The sequence below is a fragment of the Raphanus sativus genome, chromosome 4 (assembly GCF_000801105.2).
Source record: "Raphanus sativus cultivar WK10039 chromosome 4, ASM80110v3, whole genome shotgun sequence".
In the NCBI taxonomy this organism is placed as follows: Eukaryota; Viridiplantae; Streptophyta; class Magnoliopsida; order Brassicales; family Brassicaceae; genus Raphanus; species Raphanus sativus.
The window spans coordinates 2,972,161-2,992,120 of NC_079514.1; the positions used below are offsets into that span (position 1 = coordinate 2,972,161).

Genomic DNA, 19,960 nt, shown 5'->3' on the forward strand with positions numbered 1-19,960 from the left:
AGGTTGACATCTGGGGGGTGCAGGGGTCCCCGTGGTACGGTATGCTTTTTCGGTTTAGGAAAATTACTATTTCTATTTGAGAAAAGGAAATCAGGTTTTTTGAAGCTATATAAATATGAGTCTAAGGGTTTGTAAATTATTATCACATCATTAATAAGAAACCCTAAACGGATATTTGCCTCAATACGTTTTCTTCTCTATTTTTTTTCAAACATAAACGACGGCTGTTCACAACGTCTCTTTTTTGTTTCCTTTGAGAGATGTAAAACTCAGTTTCAGATTGAAGTAATACCTTATTTTACAAGTTACCTCAAGACGAGCATATTAAATTTAAGTTTTTTTCAGTTTTCTAAAAAGTTTAGTTTGCGAATATGCATTATAATAGTGGTGGATATGTATTAGTGATGCACTAATTGGGAGATCTATTGGACTACAGAATGTTTATGCCTTGATATACATGTCTTATTGATCACTAAATATTTTAGGTTATAAAGAAAAATAAATCAAGTAGATACAAAAAGTCCAAAAATCGTTACTCTCAAGCTTTTACGCTGGAGTTAACTCTATAAAATATTGCCCGCATATATTCAATCTTTTTGCACTAATTAATTATAGATAAATATCGATGCATCTCATTTTACTAGTGTTAAAACTTAAGCATGCTATGAATTAAACGGATCGCCCCCCCCCCCAACCCGATTTTTTTTGCAATTAATGTCTTAACTGGTGCAAAATAGTACGTATGAATGAACGTAGATTCAATGATGAGGAAATAACCTTTTATGTAAAATCAAGGAGACCAGAAACATTTGCGGATGTTTGATAGACTCATATCCATTGCTTGTTCTCGAATAGACACTAATCATCGTTTTCGTATGATTTATCACTCATGGTATCACTAAGAAAATTAATAGAATTAAAACCTACAATGATATATGATTCGGCATTCATCAAAAATAGGAGCACTGAAGTATAATATTGGCAAATAGGATTTGCTAAAAGTGTTGACAAAAATAAGGATTGCTAAAAGTAAATTGTGAATTATTACAAAAGAACTGTTTATGATATTATAGATAAAGAATATACCTGGAATACTCGGGTTGTGAATCGATATCATCATGTCATAATCTGTCGAGTCAAAAGTTACTAATTTCCTTCAAATTTCTAAATATTTCTTTAACCCTTTCCCAGAAATATTAGTTCCCACCAAAATTAATTTGATTACCTGCTATAAGTATAAGTTCAAATCATACTGTTGTAAAACGTAAAAACAAATATTAAAGAATCTTAGACAATTATAGAGCCAAAAAAATCTAAGACAATAGTTGTAACTTTGTAAGTGCATTGTAATTGTAAATGTGTCAGCAGCCCACAATATTATACAATGAAACGGATTGCAAACGGATTCTAAACACTATATATGACAAAAGAATCCAAATATAGAACTACCATAAAAGAAAGACGAGCTAAGTGGAAAAATAATGGAATGCGTGATGTATCATTTAATAGAATGTTAAAATTTAATAGAACACCAAGTTCGATCCCAAAATCAACGTTAGTTCAGTATCAACTTTTTTTTCTTTTTGTTCAACCAGGAAATAATGGCTACCAAGATGAGCCATAAGTGTCAATATATTCCTCTTATTGGTGACAATTCATATTAGTCAAACGTTAAATGTGACAATCACCGTAGCAAATAAGGTAACGTGGGGTTTAGCATTCATCAAAGACACAATGATTTGTGATAGGCTCCTTGCTTAGTTGCTTGTACATATATGATCCATCGATTTATCCATTCACATCGCTCCTTTTTCTTTTATTTTCATAAACTTTTTCGTGCCTTTTCCTCTAATGTTTTTGGACGGAATCTAAGTTATGCTAAACTATCATTTTGTAAAACCATCAATTTGAAAGAAAAAAAATCCATTTGAAAAAACAACACCGGATTACTGAAAATGCAGTCTCAGAGATTCAGAAGTGTTTCCCAATACTGGAGTGAATACAAATTACAAAACATTTAATTCTTTAATATTTTTATTATTTTCCTAACTTTCTTTTTTTTGGTTACGTCTAGTGATTGAAATCAAAACCAATTGTAACTAGTAGGTTCCACTTCTTTTTCTTCTCTCTTCTTATCTTCTTTTTTCTCGATTTGTTTTTCCACAGATAAAAAATATTAAAATTTACAGAAAAGTTTTTTCTAATGAAAAGAAAGATACACAATTCCTCTCATAATTTCAAACAAGAGTTTTTTTATGACAAATAATCATTCATAAAAATAAAATAAAAAGAAGATCAAAATAATTTTGGAGTGGTAAAAAATCTCGTGATTTCTTCTCCAACTAATAACTGTCTTTTTTTCTCCAACTAAAACTTCGTTGCCAGCGACCTCAAATCCTAAGCTCCATTGCGACATAGCTCTACCGCTATCCGCGTCACGGTCAAAGCGTCTCCTCCTCGTTGTGGTCGTCATGCTCACGACTTTAGTTGTGGACGCTGGAATCGTCGTCGTTTAATAGCAGATCGAAGAGAAATCACAGAAGCAACAATGGTGAAATTTTGGTTATTTGCACATATGGTCCTCCAACTTTTGTTTATTCTCCAATTTCTCAAAATTCTATTATGTTCACAAATATTTTCCAAACTTTTAATTGTGCAATCCAGACACAGCGAATGTTTTGATTTTGCAACACTGGTTTTGTTTTATTTTGTTTATGCCTCAGATATTTTTGATTTGCAATAAATCTTCGATTTGGTTCCATAATTCATAAGTTTACACTGATAAATTATCTATGCTACTTTATACATAAAATATCATTGATGTTGTCCACTATAAAAGCAAACATAAAACTCTAAAAGAATATCAATGATTTTGGGTGTCCATGTGGACACTAGCTATATTATGGATGACTCGTAAAATTGATTTAGATGAAGTTTCAACTTTTAGTTTTTATCCAATTTCATAACTTTAGCAATGTCTACATGTACACATGTTATTTGTCTTCCTTTTTAAGCAACTACACTAAAAATAATATATAATATTATACATATGTACAAAGAAATGATTGTACACATGTACGCAAATGCTAAATGACCATTCATGTACACATGTTAAAGGACAATTCCTGTAATTTACGTGTACATAAATAATATATAATATTGTACAATGTACACAACAATATGCACAATGTACACAACAATATGTACAATATTGTATATATGTACATAAAACAAAACAAAACGGCAAAGAGATGATTGTACACATGTACGCAAATGTTAAATGATCATTCATGTACACATGTTAAAAGATCATTCATGTAATCTATGTGTACATAAATAATATATAATATTGTACACATGTACACAACAATATGTACAATGTACACAACAATATGTACAATATTGTATATATGTACATAAAACAAAACAAAACGGCAAGGACCAAATGTTTTAAAATAAATAAAAATATCTTGGTTTGAATTGCACAATTAAGAGTTTCAGATCAAATTCGTGGATAAATTTGAATAAATTAGAAACTTGAGATAAATTAGAGAATAAACTAAAACTGAAGGACCATATGTGCAATTAATCTAAAGTTCACCATTATTGTTCATGTTGATGATCCATGTGTACGCCATGAACATGTACATGTCTTGTTCGGAAATTTGATACACTTTTTTGTTAAACAATGTGTACATGTTATTACCCATATGTACACGTTATTTTCAACGTTTTAGTGAGTGGCATTTTAGTAACTATGTCTTCTTTGTTTCCAGATTTTTAGGGTTTTCTGCAACAACTTTTGCAGCTGCCATTGATTTATTTTTCATAATCTTCCATTCTTTTACATTTTTAATTGTAGATTACACTTTAAGATCATAACTTTATCATTTATAAATAGATTTTCAACTTCAGATTAAAAAAAATTAAAGTTGAGAGAGAGCGAGAGAGAGAGACAAAGAGAGAGAGAGAAAAAATTCATTATTTTCCAGATTTTCTCTTGAAAATTTTAGGATTTCTCATCTTGTTCATGGTGTATAGAGAGAGAAAAAAAAGGATTGAAAACTGTGGGACCTATTTAGTTGCAAGAATGAATGTGGTTACTTTATAGTTGCAAAAAACTATTTTAGGAGCAATAAGTATCTTATGTTGTAATAAAAAACTTGAAACTGTCCTATAGTGAAATTAACTCGTGATCTAACTTTGTCGTAGGATTATATTACTTGCAGAATAAAATGAATTGTACTTACTTTGTAGAAATAATTGTTATTATACAGAATAGGAGGACCTTTTACAAAAAAAAAGGAAGAAGAAAAAAAGGACTTCGAAATTCGGTTCAAATAATATGGTAACACAATAACCGGAGCTTGCAAGCGACCAATATATAAACCAAATAGGAAGACGGTTTTCAGTTTTGTTAATTGTCCATAGGGCTTAGGCCCACTGCAACAACTCTTTCAACTTGTGGTGGTGTCTTTCGGGATCACTCTTCTGCAACAAGTCCACTTTTGGATCCTCTGCCCCAGGCTCCTCAAACTTCACTGGCCATGAAGGAGAAGCACGGTAACATGCAGACGCGGCTTCACGCTCATCGGGTAGAAGCATCATACTATTGAGTATCACAAATAAACAAGTTCTTGCATGATTGCATCTGCAAGAATAGCTGCCTAAAAACACCACATTCTCAATCACTTTCTTACGACTTCTAGCTAGTCTCATCCCTTTAGGTATCTTGTTAATGTCGTTGGACATAAGAATGATATCTCCTGTCTCTGTCGCAAGTGCTGACCCTTGAGATCCCCATTGAAATGCCAATATCTGCTTTAGCCAAGCCCCAAGGCTTTGCATCGTTAAGCCCATCTCCTACCATCATTGTAGGCCCTTGGCTCTTGAAAATGCTTCTTGCTCTGACTTGTGGAAGAAGTTCTGCATGAACTATTTCCAAAGCATCACCTAGCTGCACCTGTATAAATGATAACGTTACTACCGAAATAGAGACAGGGGAATGATAGGATAATGACTATGCTTCACCTCTTTTTGAATAGACATGAATGCATCTTGTTTATCTCCTGTGAGCATTGCAGTTCTGATCTTTAAATACTTTATTTAGCATCCACATAGAAGAGATATTGGAAATGCTAGGTATTGCAAGTGCTTCAATTAAAGTGGAAGAGATCCTTGTAGAAACTCTCTAGCAACTCTGCGAGAAGACCACGAGTTGAATCTCATGTACCATGGAAAAGTTTAGAAAAGTGAAACAATTAGTTTGTTACTTATAATGTTGTCGTAAGTTGCTTAGAATTGCTAATGAGAGTTGCTCATTTTGTTGATGGTAAAGGTATCTTGAAAAGATACCATAGTTTTATTAATTTATTTTAGAGAACAGTAATCAGTAATTAGGACAAGATTTACTCAAAACCATGAAAGATATTTTGGTTCGTGTCTGCCACTAATCAACCACCCTCCTTTTGCTTGGAAGTTAAAGATATAGTATTATAGTTTGCACTTTTTAGAAACTTGGCCAATGATTGTCGAACCAAATGGATCACGGCCTCTCGGCCGCTCTGTGGCGGCTTTAGCAACCAGTTCCCATTGTACCGGCGGCTATGTTGACTTATATTATTAGAGAGACTATTGATGCGGGCCATGCGGCAGTCGTTGTAAATCAAAAAGATAAAGTCATTGTCTTTTTAGTCGAATCATATCTATTGGAGCCGAAAGTTTACTTTAGTATGGTCGGTTTTTGATATTTATTAATTGTTATTTTTGATAGAAAATTAGTTTGATGTACCACCAAAATAAAAAGGTCAATTTCTTTGGATAATTTAACAAAAATCATCTGTAAAATATTGAACAAAAAAATTTGCATTTGTTTAGTCAAAAAAAAAAAAAATTTGCATTTGTAAAATATGGGTAACTTTAACGGGCGACTGGCCACTAATAATTTCAATGAATAAAAATTATATCACAGTATTTTCTTGTTTTCTGAACATATTTATTAGTTTAAAAAAAAAAAGAAAAAAAAAGAACATGTTTAGTATTTCCCGAGTCGTAATCATATTACAAATATTCACGACCAAATTTGGCTCAAAAACACTCCATTAATTAGGGGTTGTCACGGATTGAATACTATCATAATTTTCAGTATTTCATACTCCCTCTGTTTTTTAAAGATCCATGTTCTAGGAAAAAAATTTGTTTTAAAAAGATACAATTTTTACTTTTTCAATGTATTATTTAATGAAAATCTGTTAACTTCAAAAAATTAATTGCGTTTATTAAATTTTTATTGGTTAAAGGTTGTGGAAAATTGTTATTCACAAAATCAATGCATTTTTAATGTGATTTCTTAATATATGTGAAAAGTCTAGAATATATATCTTAAAAAAACAGAGGGAGTATTTGTTTAGTATATTACGGATATCCAAATTTTCAACATATTTTGCTTTAGAAAAATACAGATAAATACAGATATCCGATTTTTGAATATTCAAAAAATTTACAAATATTTGCGAATATATACAAATATTTACGATTACCTCATCCAATTTATTCAATATAAAATAAATGTAAAAAAACATACAAGTTGGTCTTCAAAAATATCTTTAACATAATGTCAAATATAAATAAATATTAGTGAAACAATGTATCATTAATTTTTTAAAAATTAATTAAATGTTCTTGTTAAACATAAAATTTTAGAAGAATTATAGTTTTTATAAAGAGTTTATATTTCTTTCTTATTTTAATCCTTCTATAAGTAATTTTCTAAATACACTAATAAAATTTATATGTTAAAATAATAATTATATAAAACTATACATTTAAAATTCTATATTTAATTCTACATATACATATATTTGTATAAAAGTCATAATAGAATGGATATTCGATTCTATTTTTTAATATTTGTAATTTGTTTTGTTTTTAACGGATATTAGATTTTACTATTTATTTTGTTTCAAAAATTTACGAATATCCAGATTTTTCGGTTTTAATCAAAACAAACAACTAATCAAATCAAAATTAACAATAAAATGACAAGCCCTAGCAGTAACTATGTGGTCTGTGTGTGTATGTTTTGTACGTTGCAGTCTTATTTACCTTATACATAATAGAGAATTTTACCCCCACAGACACAATCTGACTTTTCAATTACGTAGACAGTCACATTGACTACTCCACACACTTTCCTCCTGCGAATTTACCTAGATGTCCCTCATTTACACACTTCCTCCCTTTCTTAACTAAACTAACTCTAAGCTAATTCTAGAGTCCTAAGTCTATCGAAACATCCTAACTAGTCTCCTCTTAATTCTTAGTTCGAAACCAAGAAATCTGTTTGTATTTCCTATTTCAAAAGCAATTAAACCTTATGTCTTTCACTCTCTTTTTGACTCTTGTTTTGAAATTCAACTCATCTTCTCTCACTCCTTTATTGTTTCTGTTCGTAGTAGAAAACCCTAATTTTCACTTCCTCCCTCTCGTTTTCGATTACCAGATTCAGGAAAATGCCAAAACCACTAATCAACTCTCTGTAAAAAGTTAATTTCCCTGTAATTTCGTCCCTCGATTCTCTTCTCCGTTCTTCCTCCGCCGTTCCCGTATAACCGCCGCAATTTTTCAACCTGTTTATCCCTCCGCCGCCGCTAATGGAAGGTACTTTTTGGTTAACTTACCCCCTCTGTCTCCTTAAATAGTACACCCCCTCCGTCTCCTTTGACAATCTCTTTTGCTTTTTCAGATTCTGCAGAGGATGCCGTAGACCACCGCCTCCCCATGAGGCTGTTCGCAACTGATAGATTCCCTCGCCGCCGTCTGAATATCTACTCAAGGCCTAACATCCTTACCTTCCTCCGACACGTGCTCCGCGGTTCTCCTGAGTTCACAAGGATTAGGGAGTCTTCTTTCGGAAAGCTGTTCGATCTCCCCTTGCGACAGTGCCCCGTTTCATGCAAGCTCATACACTGCCTTCTCTCCCGACAGCTTCTATCCAAAGATGAACACACTCTGTGGACTGTGTTTGGCAGCGACCCACTGAAGTTTGGTCTTGAAGAATTTGGAACCATAACCGGTCTCAACTGTGGAGCTTTCCCAGAGGGGTACGAACCACCAGACCACAACCAGAAAGGTTCTAACAAGCAGAAGGATGCACACAAAGATCCGATATGGAAGAGACTCATTGGCAAGTACAACAACATCACCATAGCTGACTTAGCCGACGAGCTGGAGAACGACCAAGAGATGGATGAGTGGAGGCGTATCCGGCTAGCCCTCCTAATAATCGTGGATGGAGTGTTGATTGCATCACAGCAGATCCACCGTCCAACTCTTAGGTATGTTCAGATGTTAGACGACCTTGATGCTTTCCTGAATTTCCCATGGGGCCGCGAATCCTTCGTCCACACTGTACGATGTATGAAACCACCAAAGTTCGAGAAAGGGAAACCTGTTGCAGACCCCGTTCTTATGCTTGTAGATAAGCTCAAACAAGAATCATTTCGCCTCACAGGGTTCCCGCTAGCACTGCAGCTACTCGCTTTCAGAGCTATACCATTATTGGAGTTCAAGATCCCTGCTCCTCTGAACGAGCTTACCTTTATGGACCATACTGAGCGGAACTGGCCTAACCATCCCTCCATCGAACTAGACTCTGTTCTTATGGCAGAAGTTGACCCATCAGTAAGTATAATTATCTTCACATTTTAACGTTTTGTACTCTGTGTGTCTCATTTTCAATTTGTCTCGCTAGAGATCTCGTGTTAAAAATGTAGTTGTTTAGTGTGTGATGAATTTTTTTAAGAGATTCATTGTTTGTTACAGCTCACTGTGAGTCCATATATCCCTATCGTCCGAGGACCACAACCCGGGTGGGGTGTTTGGCCCAATGCAGTTGCAGACGAGAAGGTTGCATACATGGAGCACCTGATAGCAGACAACCACCGCTTCGCAAAATACAGGTGGCCTGGAGGAGACTGCTCGGTACCTGTATTCAAAGTGACTCCACCAGAAGAGGCAGAGGAAGAACCTCCACACAAGAAGCACACTGTTCCGCGGAAAAGAAAAGTGTCAAAACTCAAACCAAAGCAAGTTTTAAAGAAAAGAGCCGCTACCACATCACAACGTCGGATCACCCGTTTGTTTGCTGCTTCCACCTCAAACACGGTTCCCACTAGCGAGCCAATAGACGACAAAGTGTCTGTACTTGAAGCCAAAGTGTCTGACCTGGAAGAATTAACTGCTTCACTGAAAGCATCTGTATCAACACTTACAGCTTCCAACCAGCGTATCAAGGATCGTCTGAACTGTATACTAAATCGCAAGCGGAAAAGGAACACATCTGGTTCTTTAATTTCAAAGTTACTTGTCAAACATCGACGCAAGAGCACACCTCAATCCCCACAGAAGAATCAGGTATCACACTCATGTCTACAACATTTGTTTGTTTTTTTTTGTATATACTCTTTGAAATTTTTTGGTGGTTGTTAAAAGGAACAGAACACTGGCGACACCGTACTGGGTTCTCAATCTCCCATCCTCAGCCAATACCAGATGCAGCAGCATAATACCACCAACCTTTCTCCTGACCACCACTCTCCTGCCCACCACTCTTCTCTCCATTCCGACAGCGACACAGCCAGGTCTGACCACGAAACCCATTGTCACAATTCACCCCAACCTCAAACCCATCCTATCCATGATTTACCCGACCACCAAACTCAGAATCCCATGGACTCGGTCCCATCTGTAACCACAGAACTTACCCCCAACCACAACTCTCCTAACCACCACTTATCAGCGACTCAGGAAGACGCCTTGAGTCACATTGTCCACAACTCTTCCGTCCACCGGGCACAGGCCCCAAATGCTAATGACTACGTCATAACTGCTCAACTACCAACCAATGAGCCAATAGCTACTGACCAGCAGACAGTCTCTCCAAGGTCACCTAACCATGTCTCTGCGCACACCTCTCCCACCCACCAGTACCCATCTGAAACGTTTAACCCCACTCAAGTAAGCCCTTCACAACAATACACTATAATTGGTACCTTACCCCAGTTTGACTCCACCCCTTTTGAGAAACCAGCCCCTCTAGAGCTCATGTCCGGACCTGATAGCCACCTCCCCATCTATGATTCGTCAGCGGTTAGACACTCTCCTCCCTCACCTGTTGACACCACCACACCAACCTGTCTCCCCCGCCCCCCTTCTCTAACCACGACACCAACCTGCTCCCCTATCAAGCCTGCTGTCTCCCCACAAGGGTTTTCTAGACACTCCTCCTCACCAAATGCATTTGCTGCAACTGCATTGCTCAAAGGCTCAACAAGTACGTTCCAGTCAACACCAACTGAGGGACCCGAGAAGGTATTTGTTCTTACAATTCATTAAGCCTGACTATCGTTTATGTGGGTCATTACAATCACTTTCACGGTTTGCAGGAGGGCTTCGGGAAGGAAGTCAGTAGCTCCAGCTCAGCGGACACTAAAGTACGGAGGGTTGTCTGTGAAGTCAACGTATTGCTCTTAAGACTAATCCATCCATCATCTGCATGTTTTAGTATCTTTTATAGAACAGACCTTCAATCTTTCAATACTTCATTTGCAGGCACGTACGAGCGATCCAGAGGTTTGCGAACTTAGTGACTCCTCACCAGCCAAAAAAAAGGCTCCGCATTCACCATCTGAAGAGGAGAAGGATCTACATCAAGCACTCTGCCGTCCTGATTTCCTTTCGTATATGCTCATCGCTGATCCTCCTCTCGACCTTTGGAATAAGTTCGCAAAAACATTGTCTTCAAGGAAAAAAGTGTAAGTACCCACTCCCCTCCTTCTGTTCATCCACATTTAGTTTTTTACGTTTAAACGTTCTCGTTGTTTCTGGGTACCTATGGCAGATTCCACGTTACACCTTTTAAGCTTGATTTCGACAACCAATTCCTCCTACAGCTAGCAACACCCAGTCAATGGACAAGCACACTGGTGAGGCTTTATTCCTATGTTAATATCATATCTAAGACATGCTAGCTGTGTATCACTGTTTCATAACCAATCAATTCCTTTATGCAGCACATGCGTGTTCTAATGCACATCCTCTCAGAGCATCACAAGGAAGTACTCCAGTGTATGAATGCGTCTTTCACAAGTCCCCTCTTAACCTCACTGATGATGTCAAAAGATCGTCAATTCCAAGCCGCTGTCAGGAAAGAAAGGCTTCGTTGGGATCCGCGACTAACAGAACTGATAATGCTCCCTGGTAAGACCTGGATGAAAGAGGTTCACACGGTCTACACCCCTATGATATTGGAAGACAGGCATTGGGTTGGGTTAGCTATAAACCTCGGTGTTGGGCATGTTGAACTTATGGACTCACAGCCTAGCTTGTACGACGATGGAGAGATCTTAGCGAAAATCAAGCCTATTCTTCATATGCTACCATATCTTCTCCGCTATGTGGCCAAGTACACCTCCCGTGATCTGTCACCTTTTACTTGGGAGCGCATCTCCGGCACCTACCAAAACCTCCGCTCAGGTGACTGCGGCCCTGTCTGTGCCAAGTTTATGGAGATGCACCTTTTCGACGATCCAGAGCCACACATGTCAGGGATCACAGATTACAATGTAGACAAGTTCCGTCAGCTCTACGCAATGGAAGCCTACAAATGCATCGTCATGCCAGCATACCCATCGTCCTACCAACCACCACCCCCCCTGCCAGAATACCAGGGTGATGAATAGTGTTCTCATCAGACTGTCGTCGGTTTCAGTTACAAGGCACCCTACCTTTTTTGTATTTACTAATGTGCCTTTTTAGCGGAGTGCTGAACTTACGTTTTTTTTTGGGCCTAAAGGCCAATACTTTCTCCGGATGTAATCTATCTCTACCAACTTAGACTGTTGTTTTTCTTTTTGCTTATCAACTAATGAACTCGTATTGTGTATGGTATGGTCCACTGGATTTGCTTCCAGCGTGTGGAGAAAAACAATCAAATTACAAACCACACAATACTATCCATCAATACATATAAAAAACGAGAAATTTATCTACCATCGTCTGCCGTCCACCCTATTGGAAATACAAAGATAACCAACCAAATTACTAACAACTGGATACTATCCTTCGTCTTCCGTCCACCAACAAGGCAGAACGTCACCTTCTAACCATCGTATCCCGTCCACCATCATCTCAGGAGTCCACGGACACCATTGTTAAATCAAAAACAGTTAACCAAAAGTTAATGAAAAATTCACAAAAAATATATAAAAAAATCTCTAACCTTTAAGTAAAATAATAGACAGATGAGATATGCTCACTGATCCCACTTCTCCTAAATCTCAGATCTAAAAAACCTCTCAACATATATTCACACCCATCCTCCACGAAATGGAAAATGTTAACGGAATCCCCACGATTTGCCACTGCGGCTCCCCGACCATTGTTCTCACATCCAAAACACAGGATAACCCGGGAAGGAGATTTTTTCGGTGCGGAACAACTTTCGGGCCGGGTCATATTTTCAAGTGGGTTGATGAAGCAACTTCAGAAGAACTTGCCCGCGTGGCTGACAAACAAGCTACTCTCCAACTAGACTTGGTCCAAGTTAAGGAAGATCTTCTCGACATCAAGAAAGATATCCAGGAGATTGTTGCTATTTTAGAATGTATTAGGTCTTCTAAGATCTAGATCTGTTTTAAAAATGTATTAGCTTCCTCTGTTGTCGCTCTAGTAACCGAGTCATTGTATTAGTATTTTAACCCAGCTAGCAGCTAGTAACCACTACCATTCAACCACATACATTCACCACAATAGTGTGCAAAATTGGTTTTATTATTTTGAAATAACAACCAACTACACTAAACCACCAATTGTCTTCTACACTAAACCACCAAAAACACTATAACCCAAAACCCCAATAGTACAATCAACATTAACTTATATTTCTTAATTTTGTCTTCGTTAGTTTAATCTTAGTTCATAATACTACAAGCAAACACTCTAACCCTAAACCCCAATAGTACAAACACAAACCCTATACATATCGACACATATCACCACTTCATCTTTTCGGTTCTGCATAGATACATTTTCTGTGGTTAGGAACCGAAGTCGTGGTCGGATTGAAACACATTACAAACTCCCATAATCAAACATCCATAGTAAGCATCCAAACATCACAAACCTAAGAAACTTAATACATTACATCCGAATTCCAACATGACTAACATTCAGCCATTCACAACAAAAACAATTGCTCATCCTCCGCCGTTGTATGCTCCCCAACTCAGCACATTCTTACTCCGGCACAAAATTATCAGTCTCTTTGGCGATCTGACTTCAATCTAGGGGGACCGTACAGTTGGTCCTGTTATGCCCTATCCCCCTGCATCTCCCACACCTATTCTGTTTCTCTTTCTTATTTGGACCCTGCCACATAAATTATGATTACCACTTAGTTCATGATCACCTACTCAACAATAATTGAGAACTACTAAATATAAGGACAAAACAAACTCACAGGTATCTCTCCTGTCGATAGGTAGCGTTTTGTTTTGCGCCGTCCCGCTGGCCTCTTTGTCACTGGTGGCATCAACACCTTCTTCCTTACATCCTCTGGAATATCCTCATCCCGTGGATCACCTATTGGACTGATCACCCCAGCATAGGTTTCCTTCCAAGTTTCTGTCTTATACCAGTGACCAACCAGTGTCCCATAAGGTACCCCAAGGTTGTCAGCAGCTAGCATCGCATGACCACAAGGTATCTTCATGTGGTCAAAATATTTGCAGGTGCATTTCTTTTGATCAAGCATGACACTGTCGCGACCACCAAACTTACCAACCACCTGACTGCTCCAAGAAGAAACCGAGTTGATTTTGCTGCCAGTTATCATCGCCATGCTTTTTGTCATAACCTTATCCACCTCAACCGTCATCACCCCCCTGTGCCTCTCTGATTTCTTCCTACGAGCACTAAACCACCTAGTCATCATCTCTTGAATAAACATAACCAACTCAACAATCGGTGACGATCTTCCTTCCACCAAAGCATTGTTAAGCTGCTCAGCTATGTTACTTGTCATGATATTGTATCTTTCCCCGGTGCAGTGCGTCCTTGACCAACGAGACGTCCCAATCTTACCCAAATAAATGGCACAGTCACTGTTCGCAGCCCTTATCTTGTCACAGTAGTTCCTGTAGTCACGCATCCTGTGTGCACAAGCAGCGGCCGTCACCAACCTTGCAAGCCCCTTGCATGAATATTTTGCATTCACGTTCCTTGCCAAATGAACAATGCAGTAAACGTGATGTGCCTGTGGATACACCCTACAAACTGCTGAGGCGATACTAGTTGCTCTGTCAGAAATAATAGTGACACTGGGAGAATCAGCAAGAATCCTTTCCAACTTTTGCAGGAACCACGTCCAAGCATCTGTGTCCTCAGCATCAACCACAGCAAAGGCCAATGGAAACACTTGGAAATTTCCATCCTGACCACTGGCGGTCAGCAACACGCCTTTGTATTTGCCGCTAAGGTGTGTGCCATCAACCACCAATACCAACCTCAGCTTTTTGAAACCTCGTATAGAAGCACCAAACGCCAAAAACATGTACACAAATCGCTCCACTCCTTCCTTGTCTACTTCAGACTCTATATCAGCAATTGTTCCCGGATTTGCTAGTTTCAGCATATACAAATACTCTCCCAGCTTTGTATAAGAATCATCATCTGGTCCCCTTAGATCAAACACAGCTTGCTCCTTTGCCCTATAACACTTCATGTAAGAAGCTGATATCCTAAGATCTTCCAGCACAAGCCTCTGCAATTCTCCCACCTTTGGCCCTTTAGTTGGTTCCTTAAATTTAGACTTGTATACTGCCGCTATTACTCGAGCAGTTCCTCGCTTCATGTATCCATTCCTAGTCTCTATGGGGCAGGAATGAACAAGCTGGGCTTTTCTAATCTCATAATAGCCAGTGCCCCGTATCTCATGGGCTGTTACTCGCCAATCGCACCTTTCTTCCGGACACTCGCATACAAATGAATCAACCTCCGTCCTGGTCTGGGTGTATCTGATTTGGTTTTTTATGGCATAAATGGCCAAAGCGATCTGGCAATCCACTTTGCTCCCATAGACCTTTCCAACATGCACAACACCATCCGCCCCTTCAATGTCCAAACCCGGTATCTCAGCAGCTTCGTACTCTGTATCATCATACAAAGGAGGGATGTCAAACTCGTCGTCGTCCACATCGCGGAGGTTCCGTTTAACAGATCTGATACCACCACTATTCTGACCACGCTTAACGCAACCACCAAGTCTAGTTTGCCCCATCCACGATAAGTCATCCAGATGGACACCACCCATAACATCCTCTCCATCCCATCCACAAGAAGCCCCATCCCCCTGCAAACCACGAGACGATCCACCGGTATTAGAACTGTTACCACGTCTTCCATCTTCCATTTTGACAGAACCAGCTTCATCTTTGCCATTGAATACAGTCTCTAGCGCATCTGTTCCACCCAGATCACCAGCAATCAGTGGCTCCCAGAAATGATAATCATATCCTTTAGGCCTAACGTCCCTATCATCCACCTCTTCCGGCCCACTGTAACCACTCAAATCACTTTCCAAACCTTCACTGCAACCACTCAAATCAGCTGCACCGGTGGACTTACTAGCCGACTTCGCTCTCGCTTCAAACCTCTCAACCTCCTCCACCAATTCAACATCTTCCAAATTGATGAAGTTGGTTTTAGACCCCACACTAGACACGTATTCCCCATTCCCACTATAACCACCTCCAACATTCTTCTTCTCTTTAGCCATCATAGGTGTCTCAAATGCAACGCCCACACTTCCAGAGCCTTGGAACAAATCTCCTCCTACACGCTCCAACGTTGCAAACAGATTCATTGACCCCCTAACCTTCAGATGCGTGAAAAAATACCTCAAAGCTCCATCGTTAGTCAACACAACCGGCGGTGTTTTAATCCTGTTGCAAGCTCCAAACTGTCAGGTGGCCAATAAGACAATGATGCAGAAGACTCGAACTCCACCAAATTGAACTCGCGGAGAACACGACGTTCAAGCTCTCTTATGGATATTCCCTCCTCAACACCTACCATCCTAGCCATGCGTTTCTTGTCCACCAAAAACTCCCACTTCCCATCATTACCACAATACCATCCTCCACACATTACCAAACACATCTCCTCCATCTGCATATCACCACCAAAAACAAAAAAAAAAAATTACAGAGCAACCACAAATGAAAAAGATAACAAAACTTACAAAAACAGGAAAACATAGACTCAACAAAACAGAGACAACAAACACACATACAAGTCACTCGAACATACAGAACACATGCCCCTACCAAACAAACATCCATATTCACTTAACCAAACACAACAATTCCACAAAGAAAAAAAAACCCCCCTAACCTTACTGGTTTTAGAGATCCTGGTTTTAGAGATCCTGGTTTTACTCGAAGGAACTGTTTCTTCAAAGCAACATTACACTATTCAGATGCTCCCTTTCCTGCGGTTTCACTTTCCTCTTCAGATCTAAGAATCTTCCCCCAGAATTATGAGAAGTTATGAGAGGAGTTATTGCTTTTTACATCACGTCGTTTCCTTCTTAATTGCACCAAGCTGTAGCCTAATACACTATTATATCCACAGCCGTAGGATATAAACCATTTTAAATCTTTCAATCTGGACCATTAAATGCAACCACAGCTAATAGTTTTTATGTACCCAATAAAACAACTAATGTACTTGCTCGCTTTAACATTAATTACAACACTCCCTAACGCTAGTTTATTGATTATTGATTATTGATTAATATGAATTACAAAGAAAATACAATTGTCAAGCATTGATGCACGTACACGGCACCTCATTGGCTACTGGCTAGTAGATAGAAAACGAGAATTTCTCAAAATTTTAACCCAATCCAACATTTAACGAGTATTGCTAAGCTTGAATAAGCGTACCTAACTTGGTAGAAATGATCTTAAACTAAAAAAAAAAAGGTATCGACGGTCTTTTTTTTTTGCCAAAGGGTAACGTTTGTATAGAGTGTTTCCCAAACTAAAAAGATTTCTGATTTCATGTACGTCCCTGTTATAATAATAATAAATATCTGAACGCGTTCAATAATTGGGATGTGGTTGGTTAACATGTAGATTGGATATATAAAATTATAAATACTTTGGTAAATAATATGAAGTATACAAAAAGTTAAGAAATGATAAATGATACGAATTTTTGAAATCAGCTAACAACAATCAATACTGAGGTAGTTTTGTTAAAAATGTAAGAAAATAAGAAATTCATACATCGATTGAAAAGATGATCATCATAAATTCATTAACCAAGATGATTCACAACTCAGATTGTGCCTGTTTGTGTAAGTCTCTCTATATAATATGGGAATCATCTTGGTTAATGAATTTATGATGATCATCTTTTCAATCGATGTATGAATTTCTTATTTTCTTACATTTTTAACAAAACTACCTCAGTATTGATTGTTGTTAGCTGATTTCAAAAATTCGTATCATTTATCATTTCTTAACTTTTTGTATACTTCATATTATTTACCAAAGTATTTATAATTTTATATATCCAATCTACATGTTAACCAACCACATCCCAATTATTGAACGCGTTCAGATATTTATTATTATTATAACAGGGACGTACATGAAATCAGAAATCTTTTTAGTTTGGGAAACACTCTATACAAACGTTACCCTTTGGCAAAAAAAAAAGACCGTCGATACCTTTTTTTTTTTAGTTTAAGATCATTTCTACCAAGTTAGGTACGCTTATTCAAGCTTAGCAATACTCGTTAAATGTTGGATTGGGTTAAAATTTTGAGAAATTCTCGTTTTCTATCTACTAGCCAGTAGCAATGAGGTGCCGTGTACGTGCATCAATGCTTGACAATTGTATTTTCTTTGTAATTCATATTAATCAATAATCAATAATCAATAAACTAGCTAAAGAAATTATATTAGTCTTTAGAAAAACAAACAAATTTTAATTTAAGAAAAATACTTTAAACATTCAATTATAAAAATAACGCAAAAAGTCAATTAAAAACGTTTCTTAATATGCTGACAAAAAAAACGTTTCTTAATATTTGTGATAATTCCAAAATCAATAATTCAAACTAAAGATATTTAAATTAGTTTGGGAAAGCTAGCAAACATTTTTCTATACAAGTTGTAGTGTTAATACAATACTGCAAATGACTTAAATAAGTCAAATATAAAAATTTCTTGACATTTGTGAGAATTCCAAAAAATAGTAATGATGAAATGGAGGAATATATTTTCCCAAAATAAAATAATAAAAACCCCAACAAAGAACACTCATGTTGAACACACCTAAGCAAAATATACAGAACTACTTGTCAAATGTTTTAAAATCGAATGACATGCATATAATTTAGTCTATTTTCCATCAACGTAGATGGTCTAGTTTAATTACCTAAGGAAGTTATTTAATTTATCAGAGTTGTCTTTCTTTCTTTCTTTCTCTAACTCATGAAACTAACCCATTTCTCAATCATCAAAAAGCTCAACATTATTTAGACGAAAACCCTTTCTCAAAAAAAAAGAAAATATTATTTAAACCAAGACTGGAGGAAAGTATTACAACCAGCCTTAAAGTTAAAGGTAATAGTACCTTTTGTTTGTTCTTCATTTTTTGTGCAATTTTTTGTTTTAGTACTTAAGTCTGATTTTAGGAACTTATGATCATATCAGACGTTTGAAACAATCAATTACTTTTCATCCATAATAACGGCAAATTTATTTATGAAAGATTGACTTGATGGAAAGAATCTAATTTCTTACATGAAAAAGGAAGAAAATTAAATAAAAAGAGATGACCAAATTTATTTATGAACTTTTTATTTTTATTTGTTGTTTATGAACTTAATTACATATCTAATCGTTTAGTAGTTCTAAACTCTGTAAAAAAACATGTTTCATTAACATAATTTCTCTGGCATCCCTATATACTAAAGCACAAGTCACTCTACCAATAAAAATTTGCCACATGGATTAAAAAGTAAAATTATTTAAAATAATTAATGCGTGTCAATTTAAATGTTTGCTAGACAAAAAAAATCACAGTCCACCTCACCGATTTTACATTTCACGATCACCATTCACCAGAAATATCGGAATAACTACCTGTATTTTTTTCTTTTCAGAACAATCGTTCTATTATTTATATCGGAATAACTACCTACGTTCTATTATTTATATTTGTCTGAGTTTATCTGTTAAACATCACGTTTTCTCTCCCTCGAATTCACAAAGCTAATGAGGGAATGCATTGCAACGTTTCTTCTCTTATATTATCTGTTAAATTCAAATCATTTTTTTATTTCAGTACTGTTTAATCTCTTTGGATCTTACTATTTTCTCTATTTTCACTACATCCATTATTTATCGAACTTCATTCACCACATGCAAGGTTTTCTTCAAAAAGGTTCAGGTTATACTTCTTTTCAAAAATAAAAATATTAGTGAGAGTGGACAAAATGGATATATCAAAGTTTTCTATGCCCCTTAAGCTATTACCCAGAAATCTCTATTATACTTTGTAGCTTTTGCATGCTAGAAGAAATTGTATCTAATGGTTGATAATTATTGATTGACTGATGCAGATTTCAAAAAAATGTTGAAAGAGCAAAAAATCTAACACTACTGGAAAAGACTATCATCAAACGGAATTAATGTATACATAATACATTTTACAAATATTTTTTCATCGTAAAGAAGTATCTTATTTTCTTCTGACAAAAAAATAAAATAAGAGTCATGAGGAACACCAATAATATCATTGTTTCTGGTGAAAGACTACATGAATAGTAAGTATATATTTCTTGCTTTATTTTGGAACAGAGAGGGTATAAAGCAAGTAGATT

The 19,960-nt window shown here is 36.8% G+C and overlaps 1 protein-coding gene across 1 annotated transcript; it reads right to left on the reverse strand.

Moving 5' to 3' along the window:
- Positions 1-13,338: 13,338 nt before the first annotated feature.
- On the reverse strand, positions 13,339-16,400 carry LOC130510422 (uncharacterized). The gene is made up of 4 exons (XM_057006715.1): positions 16,395-16,400; positions 16,132-16,227; positions 13,520-16,018; positions 13,339-13,428 (listed from the first exon to the last, which is right to left on the reverse strand). Exons 1-4 carry the CDS (start codon positions 16,398-16,400, stop codon positions 13,339-13,341), a joined length of 2,691 nt encoding a protein of 896 aa, XP_056862695.1.
- Positions 16,401-19,960: the final 3,560 nt, after the last annotated feature.